The sequence below is a fragment of the Cupressus sempervirens genome, chromosome 11 (genome assembly GCF_028749045.1).
Source record: "Cupressus sempervirens isolate cs-2001-9-10 chromosome 11, ASM2874904v1, whole genome shotgun sequence".
Lineage (NCBI taxonomy): Eukaryota > Viridiplantae > Streptophyta > Pinopsida > Cupressales > Cupressaceae > Cupressus > Cupressus sempervirens.
In genome coordinates, this window is record NC_143128.1 from 423,793,404 (window position 1) to 423,812,478 (window position 19,075).

Genomic DNA, 19,075 nt, shown 5'->3' on the forward strand with positions numbered 1-19,075 from the left:
CTATAACATCATAAATAGAAGTTAAAACTTAACATACATAAACATGGAACATAAAATCCATCACATACGTAACTATGTTATATAAAATGTAAATTGTAGGCTAGCTGAAGCAAATAGAAATCAAATGATCATAATGATTCAAATCATAGAATGTATGTAAGATGAAGATCCATAAGACATCAAATCATAAATGTATGTAAGAATCTAAGATGAAGATCCATGAAAGTTTGAAACGTATGAAGATATTGACTCCTTAATGCTCCCAATGCAATTTATGGCCTCCCCAGATGGACTTCTGATCTCTTTGGTGCTCTTCCTTCTTGCCGATTGGAAACTTGTGGTTTTTCTTTTCTCTTCTTCTCTCTCACTTTTCCTCTTTTCTACTCATGCTTAACAATTAGAAGGCCCTTTAGAGTTAAAACAAAGAGGAAAGGCTAAAAATAAAACAATAAAAATATGTATTTTTTTCAAAAAATTAAATGCAACATTATGGGCTACTGCGGCTGATTCACATGGAGATTCAGGCGATTCATGCCAAAAAATCGCCGATTACGATTCACGATTCACAAAAACCAAGGTTGCATGGTTACTCGTACCCACACCCTTGGTACTTGTACCCACGTACCCAAGTACCAGGTACTCGGTGGAGAGCATCATAGCTAAGGACCTTGATTAAGATTCTGATTTTTTTTTTTTGGTTTTTTGTTTTTGTATTAGCTTGTTGTTTATCAAACTTAATTCAATACCAAATCAGTTTGAAACTTTGATACTCATTAACAATAAACTTTATCACTATTCAAGTCAAAAGTTTATCATTTGCAATATGTCATTGTCATATGGTTTAGGATCTTCTTGTTCATGTTTAAAGTTTGCCTTCTTTGTTATGCATCTAAGCATTTATCATGTATTATTATTTCAAACATATAGCAAATCTGAAATTGAAAACAGTACATTACATTTGCAAACTTTATCATTGTTCTTGTTTTGAAAAACCATTGTCATAACTCATAAAATCAGATTTTTTATAAATATAAAAGTGTAATTTTAAAATAAGTTTGACATACCCAAGTACCTCTGTCCCCTATTATGAAAAATACTTTAAACATTCAGCAATAGCATATATATATATATATATATATATATATATATATATATATATATATATATATATATATATATTTGACTTATGGCTTATATTTTCAAATTTCTTGTTTTGAATGCTCAATGTCATGACTCATGACAGATATTTTGATTTTTATATTTTCTATAAAATATTAATTATATAGAAAAAATTAGGCATACACACGTACCCTCGTCCCCTATTTTGAAAAATATGTGTACCCGTACTCGCTCCCGTACCCGTTCTCATTCCCGTACCCATGCAACCTTGACAAAAACTCAGCTGGGTTGAATCGTATCGCGATTCACGCGATTCAGGCGATTTTTGGGCGATTTTCAGAACTATGGTTTAAATATTTAGCAATGTCAAACTATTTTGACTATTTTGTGCATCTATTACTTATATTTTAAAATAAATAAAAAATTAATGTCGATTTGTTTTCGAATATTTATCCTTGTTGAATTTCATCCAAATTTTATGATTGACAAACTCGAATTAAAATTAAAACCTTGTGACTTAGCTTAGTAGGGTGGAGCCTCACCTATTCACTCATTTTAACAAAGGTTAATAATATAGTGATGTACAAATACTATTTTTTGTAGTTCTTTTTATTTGAATCTCATAGTTTGGTTTGCTTTTGTTCTTCATATTCCACTATTTAGTATTTGTTTCTATATGTAATCATTTAGTTTGTAGTAATTTATTTATTCTTTTAGGCATTTTTAGGGATTTATAATAAAACAACAGCTGATAAAAATATGACTCTTTTCTAAAAGAAATTTAAATATACGATTAACGATTTTGGGATTCAAAATGAAACAAAAGACAACCAGTTTGAAAAATTGATAGCTACAAGCATTAGGAAATTATGAACAAGCTTGTTACATCTTGTTGTACTAGTAGATGAAACAAATTTGTAGAGGTCCTATAGATTACAAAGAGGAAGCATTTGCCTCTTAACATTAAATCCATGTTCAAGAAAGCACAACAAAATATACTCTTTACCATAATTTGAGTATGGTTAACATCCCCACAACTTGCAACAACTTTGATCAAAATTTGAGACTTGCATCATTAGATTTAATATGATCTTGAATCATGTTTCTTTATTTTCTTAAAATGTCAGTTTCTCCAAGATATTGGAGTTACATATTAAGGTTAGGGAATAGTGTAACCAACATTGTAAATCAATTCATGATTGGACCTATATGAATATAGATCATTAGAGGTGCACTTAACCTGCGAGGATATGTATTATTATAGGTGCACTTAACTTGTATGGATATGTTTCAACATGACCTCCTACAATGATAAGGAAGAGGGGAGAATATTTCAGTATCGTGATAGAACCAAAATGCACTAAGATTCTTATGCATTCAAATTTATACCTAATATAATCCATTTTATATTAACCGATCGCACAATTCACATTAGCTTGATATATAAACAAATTCTAGTGCTCAAGAAAATCAAAGAATGCCCACAATTGACAATCACTTTTTTTAACAAATCTCTTAATGTAGAGAACAAGATCATAGACATAATCTTTGACATTGTCTCAATGAATTAATTAAGAAAATTCTCTAACACCTTTAATCTTCTTACATTCACACATATATTTAATATAATCTTTTTAAGTACTGCTTAATTTTTCTTATGGGTCTTGACAAGCTATGAAAATATTTTTTTTGGAAGCTATTGTCACAAATTCTTTTGAAAATAAGACACAATTTGTCGTTTTCAATATTATGCTTTCTATCATGGCAACTTAAAATGTTAAAACAAAGCTTAATCCATGTACTATAGAAAATAGGATGTTGTTGCTTATAGTCATAATGCTAATAGCATTGCATTGGTCAAAGCATACCTCATAGTGCATAAATAATAATTGGTTACAACTGACTAAAGTTCAATTACAATATAGTTTGTATTAAGTTAACCTACAAACTAAGAAGAAATAATTAACCATAGCCAATGACTCTTACTACTACAAATAGAGTTATTCGAGAGGGTTGAAGGGCCTGATGAAGCTCTTAGTTCAAATCCTCTTAGAATTTATTCAATGTCATGACCATCCAACTTTGCTCCGTGGGTCTTCATGAGATAATAATTTTTTTGTTCTAAAGCTATTGTCGCAATTTCTTTTCAGAATAAGGCACAATGTGTCATTTTCAATATTATATTTTCTATCATGGCAGCATAAAATTCTAAAACAAAGCTTAACCCTTGCATTATAGAAAATCGGATCATTTTTCTTTTATTCATATTGCTAATAGCATTGCATTGCTTAAAGCATACTTAATAGTGCATAAATTATACGTAGGTGGTTAAAATTGACCACAACTCCATTAAATATACTTTGTATAAAGGCAACCTACAAATTAAGTACAAATAAGCAAACATAGCCAATGACTCTAAATTGAGATATTCTAAAGGTTCGAAGGTCCTAATAAGCTCCTAGTTTATATTCTCTCTTAAGTCATTCAACCTCATGACCATCCAAGCTTGCCTCTAATTCTCTAAATCCTGAAGCTTAAGAAAGTTAATAGAAAGATAACTTTCTTTGGTTGAGTAGATAATTTAAATCACAAAATTGAAATCAATTGATTTAAATTTGTGATTTAATAGTACTCGCAATATATTGAACAATGTGAATGAGAATAATATCAAGGTTGTGAAATGCAAATAATATGAAAACGGAAGCAATTGCGAAGCTCAAGTTGATAGGTTTTGAACAAAATAGCTCAAGATAGAGTAATGGAAATATGTTTGAAATAGATTATTACATCTCAAAAGATGATAAATGATATTGAAATGTTTTCATTGATTTTATTGTATAAATGGATTACGAGGTTAAAAACATTGATGGAATTTGTGTTGAGAATTTGAGAGATTATAGGTATGCGTTCTAATTAAAAGTCAAAGCACAAGGAACATTCCTTTTTAATGGCAAAGTTGTTGCTAAAATATATCTTGATCATCAAAAATATAAGAGGCTTTCTTCTTGAGGGATTAAGTTAAGCCCATAAGAATAGGGCATATGACTTCTATCAAGGCTTGAATTAGTTTATTTAATTAATATTAAACATGCATGGAACACTAAACTATATTTTTCTAAAGCATTCTTGTACTTCTATTTTACTCCATCCAGCACAAGCCTTATGAACCTCCATGTACAGATGAGCCTAAATGGAAAGTAATTCCCTAGTAAGTGTGAGGAATGCATAGTGGCTTCACAAATGCATTAAGCTGACAAAATTTGCAAGAAATTCAAACATAATAAAAAAATCCCTCATTTTGATATAAGAAATTGCAATAACTTATTTTTTCAGCACTATGAGTTGATCTTTTTTTTTTCTTACTTATAAGACCATTGTACTGATGATTTCAAAAATATTAATTTACTTTATGGACAATCTTATGCTTCTCACATGATTATATAGTTGGCACTGCCCTACTTGCTTGTCATTAAAGCTTGCTAGCGAGTGTCAAATTAATTTTTCAAATTATCATACTTTTATAGCATTTAAAAAGAAAATTTGTTGCAACCTAATCTTGATAATCTAAACAACCTTCTTTGGTTTTATTGTTGATGGTTGAAATGTTAAAATTCTTTTGAATAATCAAGATCTTGAGAATTCCAAGAAAACAAGCTCCTTTATGGTGAAATGCTGATTAAAAATCACATCTATTAACCATTCATATTAGTGTACTTAATGTCAAATGTAGAAGTATATTAGAAAACATGTCTCTATTAATAGCTTCATTAATTCAATTTTGTTTTTAAAAATCAATGTGTTTTTTTTATTAAATAGTGATTTGATATGGTAAAGATTTTGTAGTAGGTTAGTGGATGCTAAATGCAATTAATGGACAATTTTTTTTTGGCTAATTAAATCCTTAAGACTTGTTGAACATTGAAGGTCATAAGTAATTATCATGTGATTTTGGGGAATAGCTTTTTTAAATTGCAAAATTTGGGGTTTTTTGAGAATTTATGCTCTTATGTTTTCTATTTGTTCCATGCTAGTTCCATTGTATATAAACCTATTGGACAATTCACATTACTATATTTTATGGATAATTTCCACACCTCGAGCAAATTAAAGTGCACAAATGATTTGAAACATTTTTTATTCTTGATAAATCTCTAAATGCAAAGATCAACATATCGGGCTTAATCTTTAGCATCATTTCAATGAATTGATTAAGAAAAAGTTTGATACATTTAATCTTGTCAAAATCACATGCATATTTTTTAAATATAGTTTTGTAAAGTGCTACATAGGTATTGTGGAGACGTACTAATTATTCTATAATGTTGTTTTTGTGTATGACTTGGTAATCACTTTTACTTGTGTTTTTCTTTTGTAGGGTCTTGGTAATGAGTTTGATTATCTCGAACCAACAAGAATTAATTTTGGTCAGGCTGTTAATGTATTGCAAATTTCTTGTGGATTCAATCATACAGGGGCAATAATTGAAGAAAAATAATTGATGGGTATTATTTATCGAGAATGTGCTTAGAATTCTTTTTTTATTGTTGGAGGAAAAGATAATATCTATGAAATATCATTATTTATTGATATCTAAAAGAGGATATTGTAGCATAATATTCCAAACTTGTTAATAACTAAAGTATAGCACATGATGTAAAATATTGTATTACTATGATACACCTTTGTTCTTAATTCCTTTTAAACCTCTTTTGTAGTTATTAAAATAATTTCATAAATTCTTGGAGGTATTTAAATCTTTAGTAGCTCCTTGACACTTCTTGAACTTGCAATTGCAACATGCTTAAATTAATAGGAAGTTTTAGGTCTCATAACCATTACTTTGCTTATTAGAACAAAAACCTAATCCACAAGGCTAATGATGTTGTAAGAAGTGAAATTGATTCATCAACAAAACCACGAAAGGTTCAAGACCAACTTTACAAGAATGGCATATTTCTCTTATGCTTTAGGCTCTACTTGAACTTGAGAGGGCATTGGTGTAATATTATGCCTAAATATTTGACCCAATTTCTCACACAAAACCCTCTGAAAATTGAACAAATTATTCATGCAAAAGCTTTCATATTCAACCAGTAAAATATCAACAAATACTCTCACAATTTCCTCCAACAAAATGTTCCTCCAGTGTTGGTCTTTTCCAAGACTATTTTGTTGGTTCTATTACAGTTGGTTCTTATCATGTTTCTGTCTTGGGATCTCAGGCTTTGGTTTCTCAAGATTGGTGGGATAAGGCTTTTATGGTGGAGGAGAATGTTACTAGTTACAGTGAATTGGTTTTATCACATGCTATAGAAATAAAGTGTAATACATAAGTAAATACAAATGCAATGTTTCAGGAAACCCCAACTATATAGTCCATTAATATTTCTCTCAAGTACATCACATGACAATACAAGACAAGATGAGAAAACATCATATGGCTTTCTTGTGAATGACAAATCATATATTAGTACATGAAGGGTTGTGACTCAACCGTCATGTCATAACCCCCTTTAGCAACTAACAACTTCCCAACACATATTTAAATATTCTTGAGAGATAATACAACTTTATGAACATCATTCCCCCAAAAAAAGAGAGTCGACACTTGACGAAACACAACAAAATGGAGACAATACTTTTTACTATATACATATCAAGAATAAAAACTAAGATGAAGATGACGAGGGTTGGAGTGTCCCTAAAGGTGTTGGTCGTGATGTTGAAGAGTTCAATTATGCTCGCAACTAATACACCTGCTAGGTCTGCTACTCCAAATCATGTTTCACCTATGTTTGCACCTCTAATGTTGTCTTCAACATCATGGCAATATCTACTAGTTCAGCCTCCTTAATCTCAGATTCCTTTGCCTGAGCCAACCAAGTATCTAACACTCACTTCTCTTCTTTAATTGTCTCTAACTGGGCCAAGAGCTTTTCTTTCTCTATCCCCCAGTTTGACTACATGCTAACCAAGTCCCCTTACACTACTACTAGTTGGGTAGCCTTATCCTCTTGAGCCCACTCTATTGCTACCCTAGATTGCTTTGTTGTTACTTGATTAGCGTCACTCTGACTTCAAGCATAGTATGTATCTCAATGCACCTGCAATACCTTGCAGGTAAGGGTCTTTGTTCGGCTTTGTACTATAGACTCCCCAATAGTCCAATCCTGGAGCATCTTTAGAGTCTTTGTATCTAGTCATCCTCATGCCTCAAAGTAGGTGGCAAATGCAGTAGGACACCCTACTCTCATGAATGACAACACATGCTCCAATTCCCAAACCACATCCTCTAAAGCTTGAGCCAATGTAGAGACTACTCCTTGGTAGCCTCGAACTATCATAGCCTGAGAAGTCTCTATTGTATGTGGCCCTCGTCAATCTCCATTGGATGACATCCTCTTTCCTTGGGTGCAAGTGTAGCGGCCACAACAAGCAATCCTCCTAAATCCCCAACCTTTGAAGGAGGTGCTTCTCTCATAGGTGAGATTATAGAAGATCCCTATATGGCTAGTGTGATGTTGAATGTTTGGACCAGATAGCCCCTCGTACTCTTCTACGAAGATGCCAAACTAGATACCCCTCTAACGACATAACCCTCTTTAGTTGGCTTCACTATCACCACAACGTCCATTGTTAGCACAACATCAAACTCAACCACCTCTAGTCTAACATGTGGCTCCTCATGTATCGCACAACTCTGTATCTCCAGTGTCTCATAAGGTATCTCCATGACCTCCTAGTGTTGTGTGGGACTCTGTCTCCTTTGGAATCACTACCATTTCCTTTGGATTCTATGCCTCAAGAATGGCCACAAGAGCTCTCTCCATCACCATATCTATCACTATTAGGGATGGAGTCGTGTTGATGGGTGTCCCAACTTGTCTGAAAGTAGGGATAGGTGCTATGCTAATGATAGTGGTCAAATATGTTGTGGTAGGTAGGAGAGGTCGTGCAAATAATATATGAGTCAAAGTAACTACCTCTACCTCGTCCTCCCCGACCATCTAAGTGCTCTTTCCCTCATTTGTCTTACTCTCACTCATGGAGGTATCATGTTGACTATTATTCATTACTTTGTGTTTCAATATTGAATCTATCTCTTGCCTGAGCCTTTTCTATCCCACGACAACTTTCGATTTTGCTGCAACCTTCTATCCTCTAGCTATATCCAAGTGATGCCACTGCATGATAGGAGTTTCTCCTAGCGCCAAGGGTCTTGGTTTGAGCTCAAGTATGTTTGCAAGAATCTATTTGAGCATAGCATCCAGAAACAACCCTATAGCATAATATGTCATGTAGAAAGTCTTATGTTGCAATGTCATAAATTCATACATGTGCTCAGATAGTAACCTTAACCAATCATAAACCTTACCACCCATTAATCAATTCATGAGTGTTATCTATAAAAAGGTGATGTCTGAGGCATGACTTGATCCTATAAGCCTACTTTTTACCACATCTGTAGGCAACACCAAGGCCCTTGTTTGATAAATGATTTCTTCACCCCCCTTCCTTTAGATGCCTTCTTGAGAGAATCTATTTCTTCATGTGAAAGGTTGTCCCTACAAACCATTTTTATGTAAAATTCCTTCACCCCTTCATTTTCTTAACGTTCTAATCAATTGTTTTGCCTTTCCCAGGTATCTTGGATACTTTTGTGAACTCAATTGTAGAGAAGGAAATCTCCAAATCACGACAAAGATAGGAAATGATACTCGTCTTGGAGTGCTTGTCAAAAGTTTCAATCATAGCGCATAGGGGCCCCTGAATTCATTAATACAAAAAACAGACATTTGGATTGCCCACTATACTTGTTGCCTTCTGAGACTATTTTTTACCTAATCATTCTCAGGTGTCTCCTACCACCATTTTTGACAGTCCAATCCATTCAAACCCTCAAGGAGTATGGTCTGAGATGTGATGTAATCTGTTGACAAGATTATAGGTGCCATCTATGCTTGTACTTTTGGTCCTATTTACTTCTTTCCTATATCTATTTGACTTGCAACTCACACTCCTGAAGGCAAGACTTGTGCACTTTGATTCATACTGATACTGGAACCATAGCCACTTGCCTGTCTGTAATTTCATCTTCCAACTTCTCTTTCCAGTTTAGTCCTTAATCGTTTCTTGTCTTGTCATTTTGTGCAAGAGAAAAATGATTAGGTCTTTTTTCTCTCTTCTCTTCTTTCAACCGTTTAGTTTCTATATCTCTGCTAGCATTTTCCTCCTTCCGATGCCTAACTCTTCCACTTCCCTTAACGTTTCTTTTTTCTTTTTTCTTTCTGCCTATGGGTACTACTCCAAACCCTTTTTATCACTGTGTCTATGTTTCTCTTGGTGGAGTCATTGTCTTGCCCTTCTTACTGTGTGCCCCTCATGTATAGGTCATACAACTCGCTACCTTTTGTTGCTTGGAGAACTCTTCTTGCCTCTTTCTTGGACATACCTATTTGAGGGGCCCAATACACTTCATTCTCTATTTCTCTTATTGAAACCATTCAAGCCATCAGATACATTTTTCATATTTGAGATGTGCACTCAATTCACCTATGGGCTTCTTTACTCACATGTGAATCTTTTCCTTGTGTTTGATTTCTTCTCACTGTACGGTATTGTGTTGTTTCTTTCTAGAGTGATTCCCTCACTATTATGCATCTATCATTCCCATTCCATCATTTTTTCTTATTGTCCTTTCCTTCGTTGTTGATTTCCTTGGCCCTTACCCATGCCTTTTCTTCTATTGTCATGGGGATAGATTGTGCCTCTACTTCATACCATTCCATGTGAACAACTTCTAATTAGGTGGAGCTAATTGTACACCCTCATAGCCTTCATATGTACCATACGATAGCCAAAGCCCTTCACTAGAAATATTGATTCTCAACCTATACTATACACAATAGAGCAAATTGTCTCTCTTTTAAGTATAGTACCTTCTTTAAATACTATAAGATGTAATTCCTGGGCATACAATGTTATGATCCCTTTGCCTTTACTTTTCCATCATTTTTCCTTTATTCACCACATATGCACCCATTGTAAGAAGAGTTTATATGCCTTTCGAGGGCCTCCCATTAGGCTGTACCATATGATACCTCTTCATCTCTTTGGACACCTTTCCCTATTGCCATACGGTGGCTTCATAAGTAGTTGTTGTGCGATATGTTTTGTGCCTTTGTTTCCTTTTAATGTTTTGTGCCTTCATTTCCTTTTATCACACCATACAATATGGTTGCATTTTCCTTTAAAAGAAATATTTTCTTTTCTCTTCTTTTTCTTTTTATTTTGATATTTATTTTTGTTTAATTTTTGCCCAAGTCTAAGCTATTTTGTGTATTCGAGCGTGGCTCATCATTTCTTAGACCTTCTTGCCTCATGGTAGATTTTTAATTTCAAACCATTGACTAGGTCTGCTATTTCTTTTCCATTGAGAGACCACAACTTAATTGCTCTATTGCTGCCAACTTCCTACTTCTTATATGGCGAAATCCACTTTATTTTAAATTTTACCAGCTTGATCTCATTGTGTTCGATATTGTGTAAATCTTGTCCTCTTTAGGTGCTTATCACACCATAACTTTCGTCATTGTTGCGCTATTTCAGTTTCCCAATATGTTGTAAGACATCATTCATCCAATTCATTGAGATTATATAGTCTCTTCTGTAGATTCTCCATATCCCCTAACTTGTTCTCAATAGCTATCTTCTGACACAGTATCGTGAATTCAGCTAGTACGACAACCTCTTGTATGTACATCAATTGAAAGGGTGTGTGTGTCTTATAGTAACCTTGTAAGTGGTACAATAAGCCCATAGTATGGAAGGTGAATCTCCTTCCAATCTTCCTTTTCGATTCGCCATGACTTGTATATCACAAACACCAATATCTTGTTGGTGGCTTCAACCTAACCATTAGCTCTCAGGAAGGATGGCCTTGAAAAAGAATGAAAATCTTGAATTATTTGGAAGCAGTTTTATCACATGGTTGACAAAGTATCCCCTTGGATCATTTGCAATCTGGAGGGTATATTGTATTGTGTGATTATCTATTCATATATAAACTTTGTCATACTGAAGATTGAGTTATCGAAGAGAGCTCGTGCTTCAACCCAGTTTGTAAGGTATTTCTTTTGTAGAACAATATACCTGCACTGTCTTGTTTTGCTTGCCTTGAGCAGCCTCAAAAAGTCCAATCCCCACCATTTGAACAAATCTTGTGCATTGGACGGGTTCAAAAGCATGAAGTCTCTCTTGAGAGGCTTCTCTTCTCTTTGACAAATATCACTAACTTACCATCTATCCTCTTGCATCATTGTAGACCGCTGGCCACCATAATCTAGCCAGTAAGCTTTCGTGTCATTGTATATGGTCCAATGTATTCTCTCATAGGACCTCCATGTGCTTCCCTCAAAAATATCTTGGACTTCCTTGTTGATGACAAATTAGTGAAGAACTTGGTCAAGCCCCATCTTGTACAACAATCTATTGACCAACAGAAATGTTTTTCTCCTCAACACCAGCTTCATACATTCACTTGACTGCGTCTCTCGTAGAAACTACTCCGTTGATAGGTATTTCATGATACTTGTGTACAAGGATGGTAGTACTGCTATTCGAAGCAGGTGTGCATCTGCAAAGTCATCATTTACTCCTTCAGGTGCTTGTCCCAATTTGATTATCAGTAAGTAGCAACGCTTACATGACTCTTTCCATGGCATACTGCAATGTTGAATGTAAACTCCTATAGTAGAAGTAGCCATCTACTTACTTGCCTTTGAATGATAGGTTTATTCACCAAATACATCAGAGCCTAGTGATACACATAGAAAACGATTAGAGTTGCCAATAATTAATGTCAAAACTTCTATATGGCATAAACCATCCCAAGAGCTTCCCTCTATGTCGTATTGTAGTACTTCTTAGCCTTTGATAGAGGTTGGCTTGGAAAATAAATAGGGTGGTCTAGTCCATGGTCACCTGTTTGTACTAGGGTTTCCCCACAGCTAAACTTCGATGCATCTACATGGATGTTGAATTCCTTGTCCCAGTTTAGGTACACTAGAATAGGTGCTCCCAGTAGCCTCAACTTGAGCTCTTTGAATGCCTTCTCTTGCTCAGTTCCCCACATGTAGGGCTTTCCCTTCCGAATCAACCTATCTAGTGGGTAAGACACTTCAGGAAAGTTTTTGATGAATCTCTTGTACTAATCAATGTGCCCCAAGAATGACTTTACCCCAATCAAATTTATAGGAGGTTCCATCTCCAGAATTACCTGCACCTTGTTGGGTTTGTCTTCAATCTAATTTTGCACACGATGTGTCCTAATAGTTTTCCCTAAGGCACCATAACTCTACACTTTTTAGGATTAAGTGCAAACCTAGCCCATCGACATCTCTCCATACACTCCCTTAGGGCTACCGAATGCTTGTTCTCGACATTAAAAATGGACCAATCACCAAGAAAAATCTTTGAATTTCCCAATGGACATCTTGTTAAAAATGTGCAAGATGATCCTCTTGAACTTGGGCAAAGTGTTATAGCATATGAAGGGTGTTCAATTGTACACGTACGTTTTGTCTTCCACTATGAAAGTTTTATCTTCTTTGGTAGTGGATATCTAGTTCTACATGAAAAATCCATCCAGAAATGAATAGATCTCATGTATTGCAACTTCCTCTAGAATGCTATCTGTGAAAGGTATTGGGAATGGATCCTTGATGGTGATTGCATTCAAACACCTAAAGTCCACACATATTAGGATTTGATTAGTGTCCTTCAATGAAATCACGATTGGAGACACCCACTTGCTTGTCTCCACCCTGAAGATGATGCATGCATCAAGCATCCTTTCAACTTCTTTGTTTACCCATGTGGCACAGTTTTTATGCATCTTGTAAGGATGCTTGCCTATAGGTAAAACCCCTTGCACTAGCATGATCTGAAGGACACAAAGTTCATGTGGAACCCCTTTTAAATCCTTGTAGGTTCAAGAAAATACATCTTTATACTCCATAAATATTTGAATGTGGCTACCTTTGATATGAGGTTCAAGTAATCCGCCACAAAATATTCTTTGGATTGGCTTTATCTCCCAAGTTCATTACCTTCGCCTAAGGTTCCTCATACTTTATTGATTTTTCTTTGTCAAATTAGTGGGTAGGTGCTTCCATTATTTAATCTCCCTTTCTTTTTATTTGGCATGCTCCAAAAGAAATGTAATCTTTTCCACCTTGTTATCCACCTTCAACATGTTGCAATGGAACAGTTCATAATCTTCTATTTTCCATGGAAGAATCCATTTAGTGAGTCCAAATCATCGTCAAAACATCCCTCTACTCCCAAAAGCCCCTCTTTGTTTGGTTCTATTTGTCACTTCTCTTCATTGATTTCTTCCTTTTCTTTTGATTCAAACAAAGATGCCACACCCTCACTCACATTTGCATGCATAGGTCAATTGTAAAATCTTGACCTCTCTTCGTCCAAAGAGTATTCTTCTTCCAGTCGTGGATTACCTTCACCTATACTAACGAACCTATGCCAAGGATAGCATCATACACTTTTCTTTTCATTGGTATCACCACAAAATCCAAGATGAAGAGTTGTGTCCCAATCATGACTCATTGTGCGATTAAGGTCCTAATGGGTTTGATGTTTTGTTGATTGACCCCAATGAGCTAAAATGTTGGTAGCCACAATTTAGGTCACCCTAGTGCCCTCATGTTTCTTTGGGCAGTACATTGACATCGGAATTGCCCTCCACACTGGTATTTGTCAAAATGGTTCCAACAAGCCCATTTCTACCACTATCGCATGTCTTCTAGTTTTTACGTGAGTAACATGGGATCTTCTGCAGTCCCGAGAGGATTCTCCTTTGTGAGAGATTTTTCAACTTCATCATGTGTTCCCTTCACCTCTATCCCACCTAACACCTTTAGGGATGGTGTCACATTTAGCAGAGTTGTTCTCAATGCTAGCATTGCAACGAGAAGGTCTTTGAACTTGATGGGGATTTTGGTTTTGGTTTTGTAACACATATTGTACGATGTTTTGTTTCACTTGACCCCTTAGTGAGGTGTTGGCAGTGTCGTTTGTCTCCCTTCTTTCCACCATCATTTCTTTTTCAATGCCTACCTTTGCTTCTTGCATTCTCATGTTCTCGACTTCAGGGTTTGGGTATATATAGCCTTCTTTTCTTGTGCTTGGGTGGCGGCAAGGACCTCCTCTCCACTCCCCTAAATGTTCAAAAGATCTACTCTAGATTTTATTGTCACAGTCTCTGAAACCACACCATATGCATAGTAATTGTGAGACTTCCACCCTTGTGCAGTCTCTTGCAAAGTGTCCCCATTGGTTACATGTTCTGCATTGTATCATTGAGCATCCACTGGCATCATACTAGATACGACTATAGTTTTCGTTATTGTTATTGTTATTATTGTTTCCACCTCTTCCTCCATGGCGATTATTTTTGTAACTGCTAGACAATATCAAATTGGTGTTTGTGTTTGTTGCCCCAACTGTTGAAGTAGATGCTTCTTGTGTCATTAAGATTTGTTGAGGTCCCATTGTTTTCATGTTGTATGGACATTCCTTTGTGGAATGTCTGAAAATTTAATAGATGTCACATAATTGCTTCTTTAAATAGGAACCCTTTATGTGACCTACCTTGCAGTTTGTATACCATAAGTCCCCTTCATCACTTTGGGTGGTGTTCCTTTTCATGTTTTTGAATTCTTTCATCATCCAAAGCGTGTCTTTTTGAAGTGCTTGAATCTTCTTGTTCGACTCTTGACTGTTACTCTTTCTTTAAGAATCATCATTGTTGTCATCGAATGATTAGTTCTTCTTTTTCTATACTTTTTTGTTTTCACTTTCTAGATCCATTGCTTGATTGTAAACATCATCATACGATGCCAAAGGAACTTTCTTCATTTTCCTCTAAAGAGCATGCTTTAATGCTTCTTCAATCCATTGGCTGGTGGACTTTCCATCTTCCCCACCAATTCTTTGAGTCTCCATCCGTACCCTCAAAGAGTTTCATCTTTAGCTTGTTTTGTATTACAGATTTTTGCCACAATTTCATTGTCAACTCATGGCAATCAAAATTCCATCTTGAATTCTTTCTTCATGTTCAGCTATGTGGCCACCTTTGGTTTATTGACATCAGAGAACCAGTCAATGGCTACTCCCCTCAATGTCACTGGGAATTGTCTTACCTAGTCATCCTAATCTATCACCCCATTGGTTGTCTAGATTGTCTTGCACATTTTGTAGTGGTTTACATGATGTTCTTTTCCATCCCTATGAATTTAGGCATTTTTTTTTTCTTCTAGCCTACCTTAGTGGCTAGTGTAGGTATTTGTTGTTTTGATACCATAGGTTGTGTTGATACCCTTGAGGTCAGTGTCATGTTGCCCGAAGTGTTTTCTACTCCTTCACTTGGTGTCTTTGAACCACTAGGAGTGTCTAAGCTTGGTAAACTACTTTGGTCCCTATGCCCCTCAATCACTTCAATACTCATGGCAACTTTAGTATCCTCAGCATCTCAACCCTTCACTTCTTCACTCTCCCTCTTCACGGCTCCCTTGCCTTTGTACATGAAGATTAGGTTTCCAAGCAAACTACTAATTTCTTTAATGGAATCCTCACTATTCCATTCGTCAATGTGGCCAAACTCCTCTCCATGTCCACTATGTAGGGTCTCACCTTCGGCCTCTTCTAATCATTCTTCAACAATCCTCCTGTATCTTTGCCTTCACTCAGCTTATTTTTGTAGTAGTACGACACTGCTAGTGGCCTCACATTCTTCCGTTTCTTTTTTCTTATTTCTATTCTTATTCAATTGGTTTGGCATAAATGTTTCATGTACTCATCCACAACAACACAATAATTTTTTTAAGAACTTTTATTTATATAATATTTTCTCTACAATTCATGTCTCTATAGGACATAATCATGACAATATTTTCCTTTGGGTTCACTTCATGTCTATCCTACAATGATCTTCCTTTTCCTCTTCATGATGATGACATTCTTCTCTCTCTCTCTATAGAAGATTTCGAGGATTTGTTGATGTTGGTTCACTCGGTTAATTTCTTAACTGCCAAAATTTTTTGTGCTAGTAATTGCAAGAGACTGCTCATCAAATGATCAATAATAGGGCTAACTCAGAGTGCATTCCAAGAAACACCTTCAGGAATTCCTTCCTGTGTGGCTTCTCTACAAGTGTGTTTCTATGAATGCCTGAAGTAGTGACCAGAAGTTTCTTGCTACCTCTCGTTCACCCTCAAATAACTCAAGGTTCTCGTATTCCTCGTTGTTATAGTCATTATTTACTAGTTGCCTGATCACATTCCCTTCCCCATTCAATCACTACTACTTCTTGCAATTTGTTAAAGATAACAATGCCAAATTTTTACTACTGATAGTAAACTAGTCTTAACACATGCTATGAAAATAGAAGTGTAACATAAAGTAAATACAAATGCAATGTTTCAAGAAACCACAATTGTATATTCCATTAATGCTTGTCTCAAGTACATCACATGACAATACAAGACAAGATGAGATAATGCCTTTCTTGTGAATGACAAATCATAGATATACTACCTGAAGAGTTGTGAATCAACTGTCACGTCATAACTCCCTTTAGTAAGTAACAACTTCTCAACACATTTAACTATTTATGTGTGATAATACAACTTTACAGACAACAAAGAGGTGGATCCTAGCTATAGGAAAATACCATAAGAAATCCCCTGTTGTTTTTGACATTATATTGTGTTCTGAGAAGAAGGGAGGTAAAGGAAAATCCTAGTTTTTCCTTGTTTCTTGCAAGTTGTGGGTTCTTGGTTTTAAAACCCAACGGACAATTTGGGCTTTCTGTTTATTTTCTATTCTATTAGCTCCATTTGGTCTTGAATAGTCTTGTCCTTTGCATTATTCCTCTGATTTGTCTTGTGCTTCTAGTCAGTGTTTTCTAGCACCATTTTATCTTGGGGCTTTTATTGAACATCTTCTTGCTCTAATGTTGTAAAGGATTTCAAGTCTCTTCAAAACCTATTTTTAATGTAATTGAAAAAGTCTCAAAAATTCTATTTCATTCCGCTTTAAGAAGTATATGTAGAAATACCAGCAACAATAGGCTTTCTCAAATGGATATCACAATCAAACTTTTCAGTAAAATAACATTCAACTCCAATCATAAAAATAGAATATAATAGTAAGATTGGAGAATAAGAGATAAAATGGAAGCACACGTGTAACACCTAAAAATGACGTCCCCCGCAGACAATGGGCTTGTCCATTTTTTTTGACTTAAGGGGTTTTTTCCTCAAATTGATTGTAGTTGGAGCTTCTAATTCTTCAAGAGAAGAAATTTAAAATTCCAATCCAATATCCAAGCATACCAAATGAATCTCCATTCCTTCTTTTAATGCATCAGGTTGTGACTCTTTAGATTTTCTTCTCTATATGTCATCATCTTCCCCTTTTGTCACATTTTTCTTCCCTTTTAATTAAAATGACCTTTTAAAATAAATTTGCACTCAGCTCCAAATAAGTTACTTTTTATTTAATTGATGAAGTGGACTTGTGATTTTTTAATGTCCCAAAAAGGGGCATTATAATCCTACCTCATTGGGATTTCTTGTCCTCAAGCAATCATGAATTTGTAAGTCAATACTAGGATCCTATAACAATCTGCAAGCTACTCGGTAGGTCATACTAGTATCCCTGAAATCAAGGTATGCCATGTTGTGAAATAGGAAACAAGGGCATAGCTGATCCTTTAGTAAGATCCCTAGATCCCAAGTCAACCTAGAAAACATTGTTGCACCTACATGTTCCATTACTGCTAACATAATTGCACCAAGACTCAAATAGTGATGCAACTCAACATAATCCAGAAAATGCATAGCACTCATCCTATTGATTCTTGGATCCCAAATTAGCTTATCAACTCATTTCTAGAAGTAGAAATAGATGTCTTTCACTCCTCCAATGCCAAAAATATCTCTCATATGCATGAAGTTTATTTCATTAGACCACCATATGCTATTGTCATAATTTGGGTCAACTATATGAATGATAACATTGTTATCATTGTGTCCCTATATTGGAAAGATAATCATATCGAAAGGTATGTACCACAAGATGAGATGTCTCTATGAATATGCTTACAACTCACTAACTTTTTTAGGCCAAGCCAAAACTGAAAATGTAATGGTAAACCAAGCACGACAACCACTAATAACTGAAGTAGGTATGAAGATAAAATCACCAACCAATAAATGAATAGCTATCACATGATAAAAACTTGGTGACAAATCGCTAGATGGATTGTAGAAGCCCTCAATACCCATTAAGGACAACTCTAAAATTTCCAATTCACCACAAGTGTTATCAATCAAAAATTCACCTCCAACAATTGGAATTTTTGAACTAATTTCACTTGGTTCCCCTTTATCCTCATGGCATAGTGAATACATACCACTGATAATATAAATATCAGATCTCTGGTGTTTCCCTCATGTCTTGTCTTCACTCATTTCAAACATCATTTCACTGAGAGTGTTATGGCCATTATTTATACCAAGGATACCAAATTTATAGACCCCTTATCATATTCATTTCCTTGTGTTAAAGTCACCATTTTATGTGATTGTGAAGATAAACCTTTGTTGTTTCAAATTAGAATCTTAGTCTCTTCCTATGAACTTTCTTTGGATTCTTCATCATAATTCACCATATCTTGGCTTGTTATATGCCTTTCTTTAGTGATCAAATGGGGCAATGCATCACTTACATCTTCATGAGATGACAGAAGGTTGCAAGGTGTTTCTATGTTGACAATTTCAATCCATTCACTAACATTTAGGGTGTCTTTAGTATGTAGTTTTCTCATAATATTGTCTCTCATTTCTTCCCTCATGTGTTTATCATCATCCTT

General features: G+C 35.1%; 1 protein-coding gene across 6 annotated transcripts in view; it reads left to right on the forward strand.

Annotated features, from left to right (window-relative positions):
• The window catches only part of RUG1 (Regulator of chromosome condensation (RCC1) family protein), a 274,217-nt gene extending 268,395 nt beyond the window's left edge, over positions 1 to 5,822 (forward strand). For all 6 annotated transcript variants that reach the window (XM_089809717.1, XM_089809722.1, XM_089809721.1 and 3 more), the window contains one exon: positions 5,495 to 5,822. In XM_089809717.1, coding sequence (XP_089665843.1) covers positions 5,495 to 5,614 — 120 coding nt within the window. In that variant the 3' untranslated portion in view covers positions 5,615 to 5,822. The remainder of the gene's footprint in view (positions 1 to 5,494) is intronic.
• The last annotated feature ends 13,253 nt before the right edge of the window (positions 5,823 to 19,075 follow it).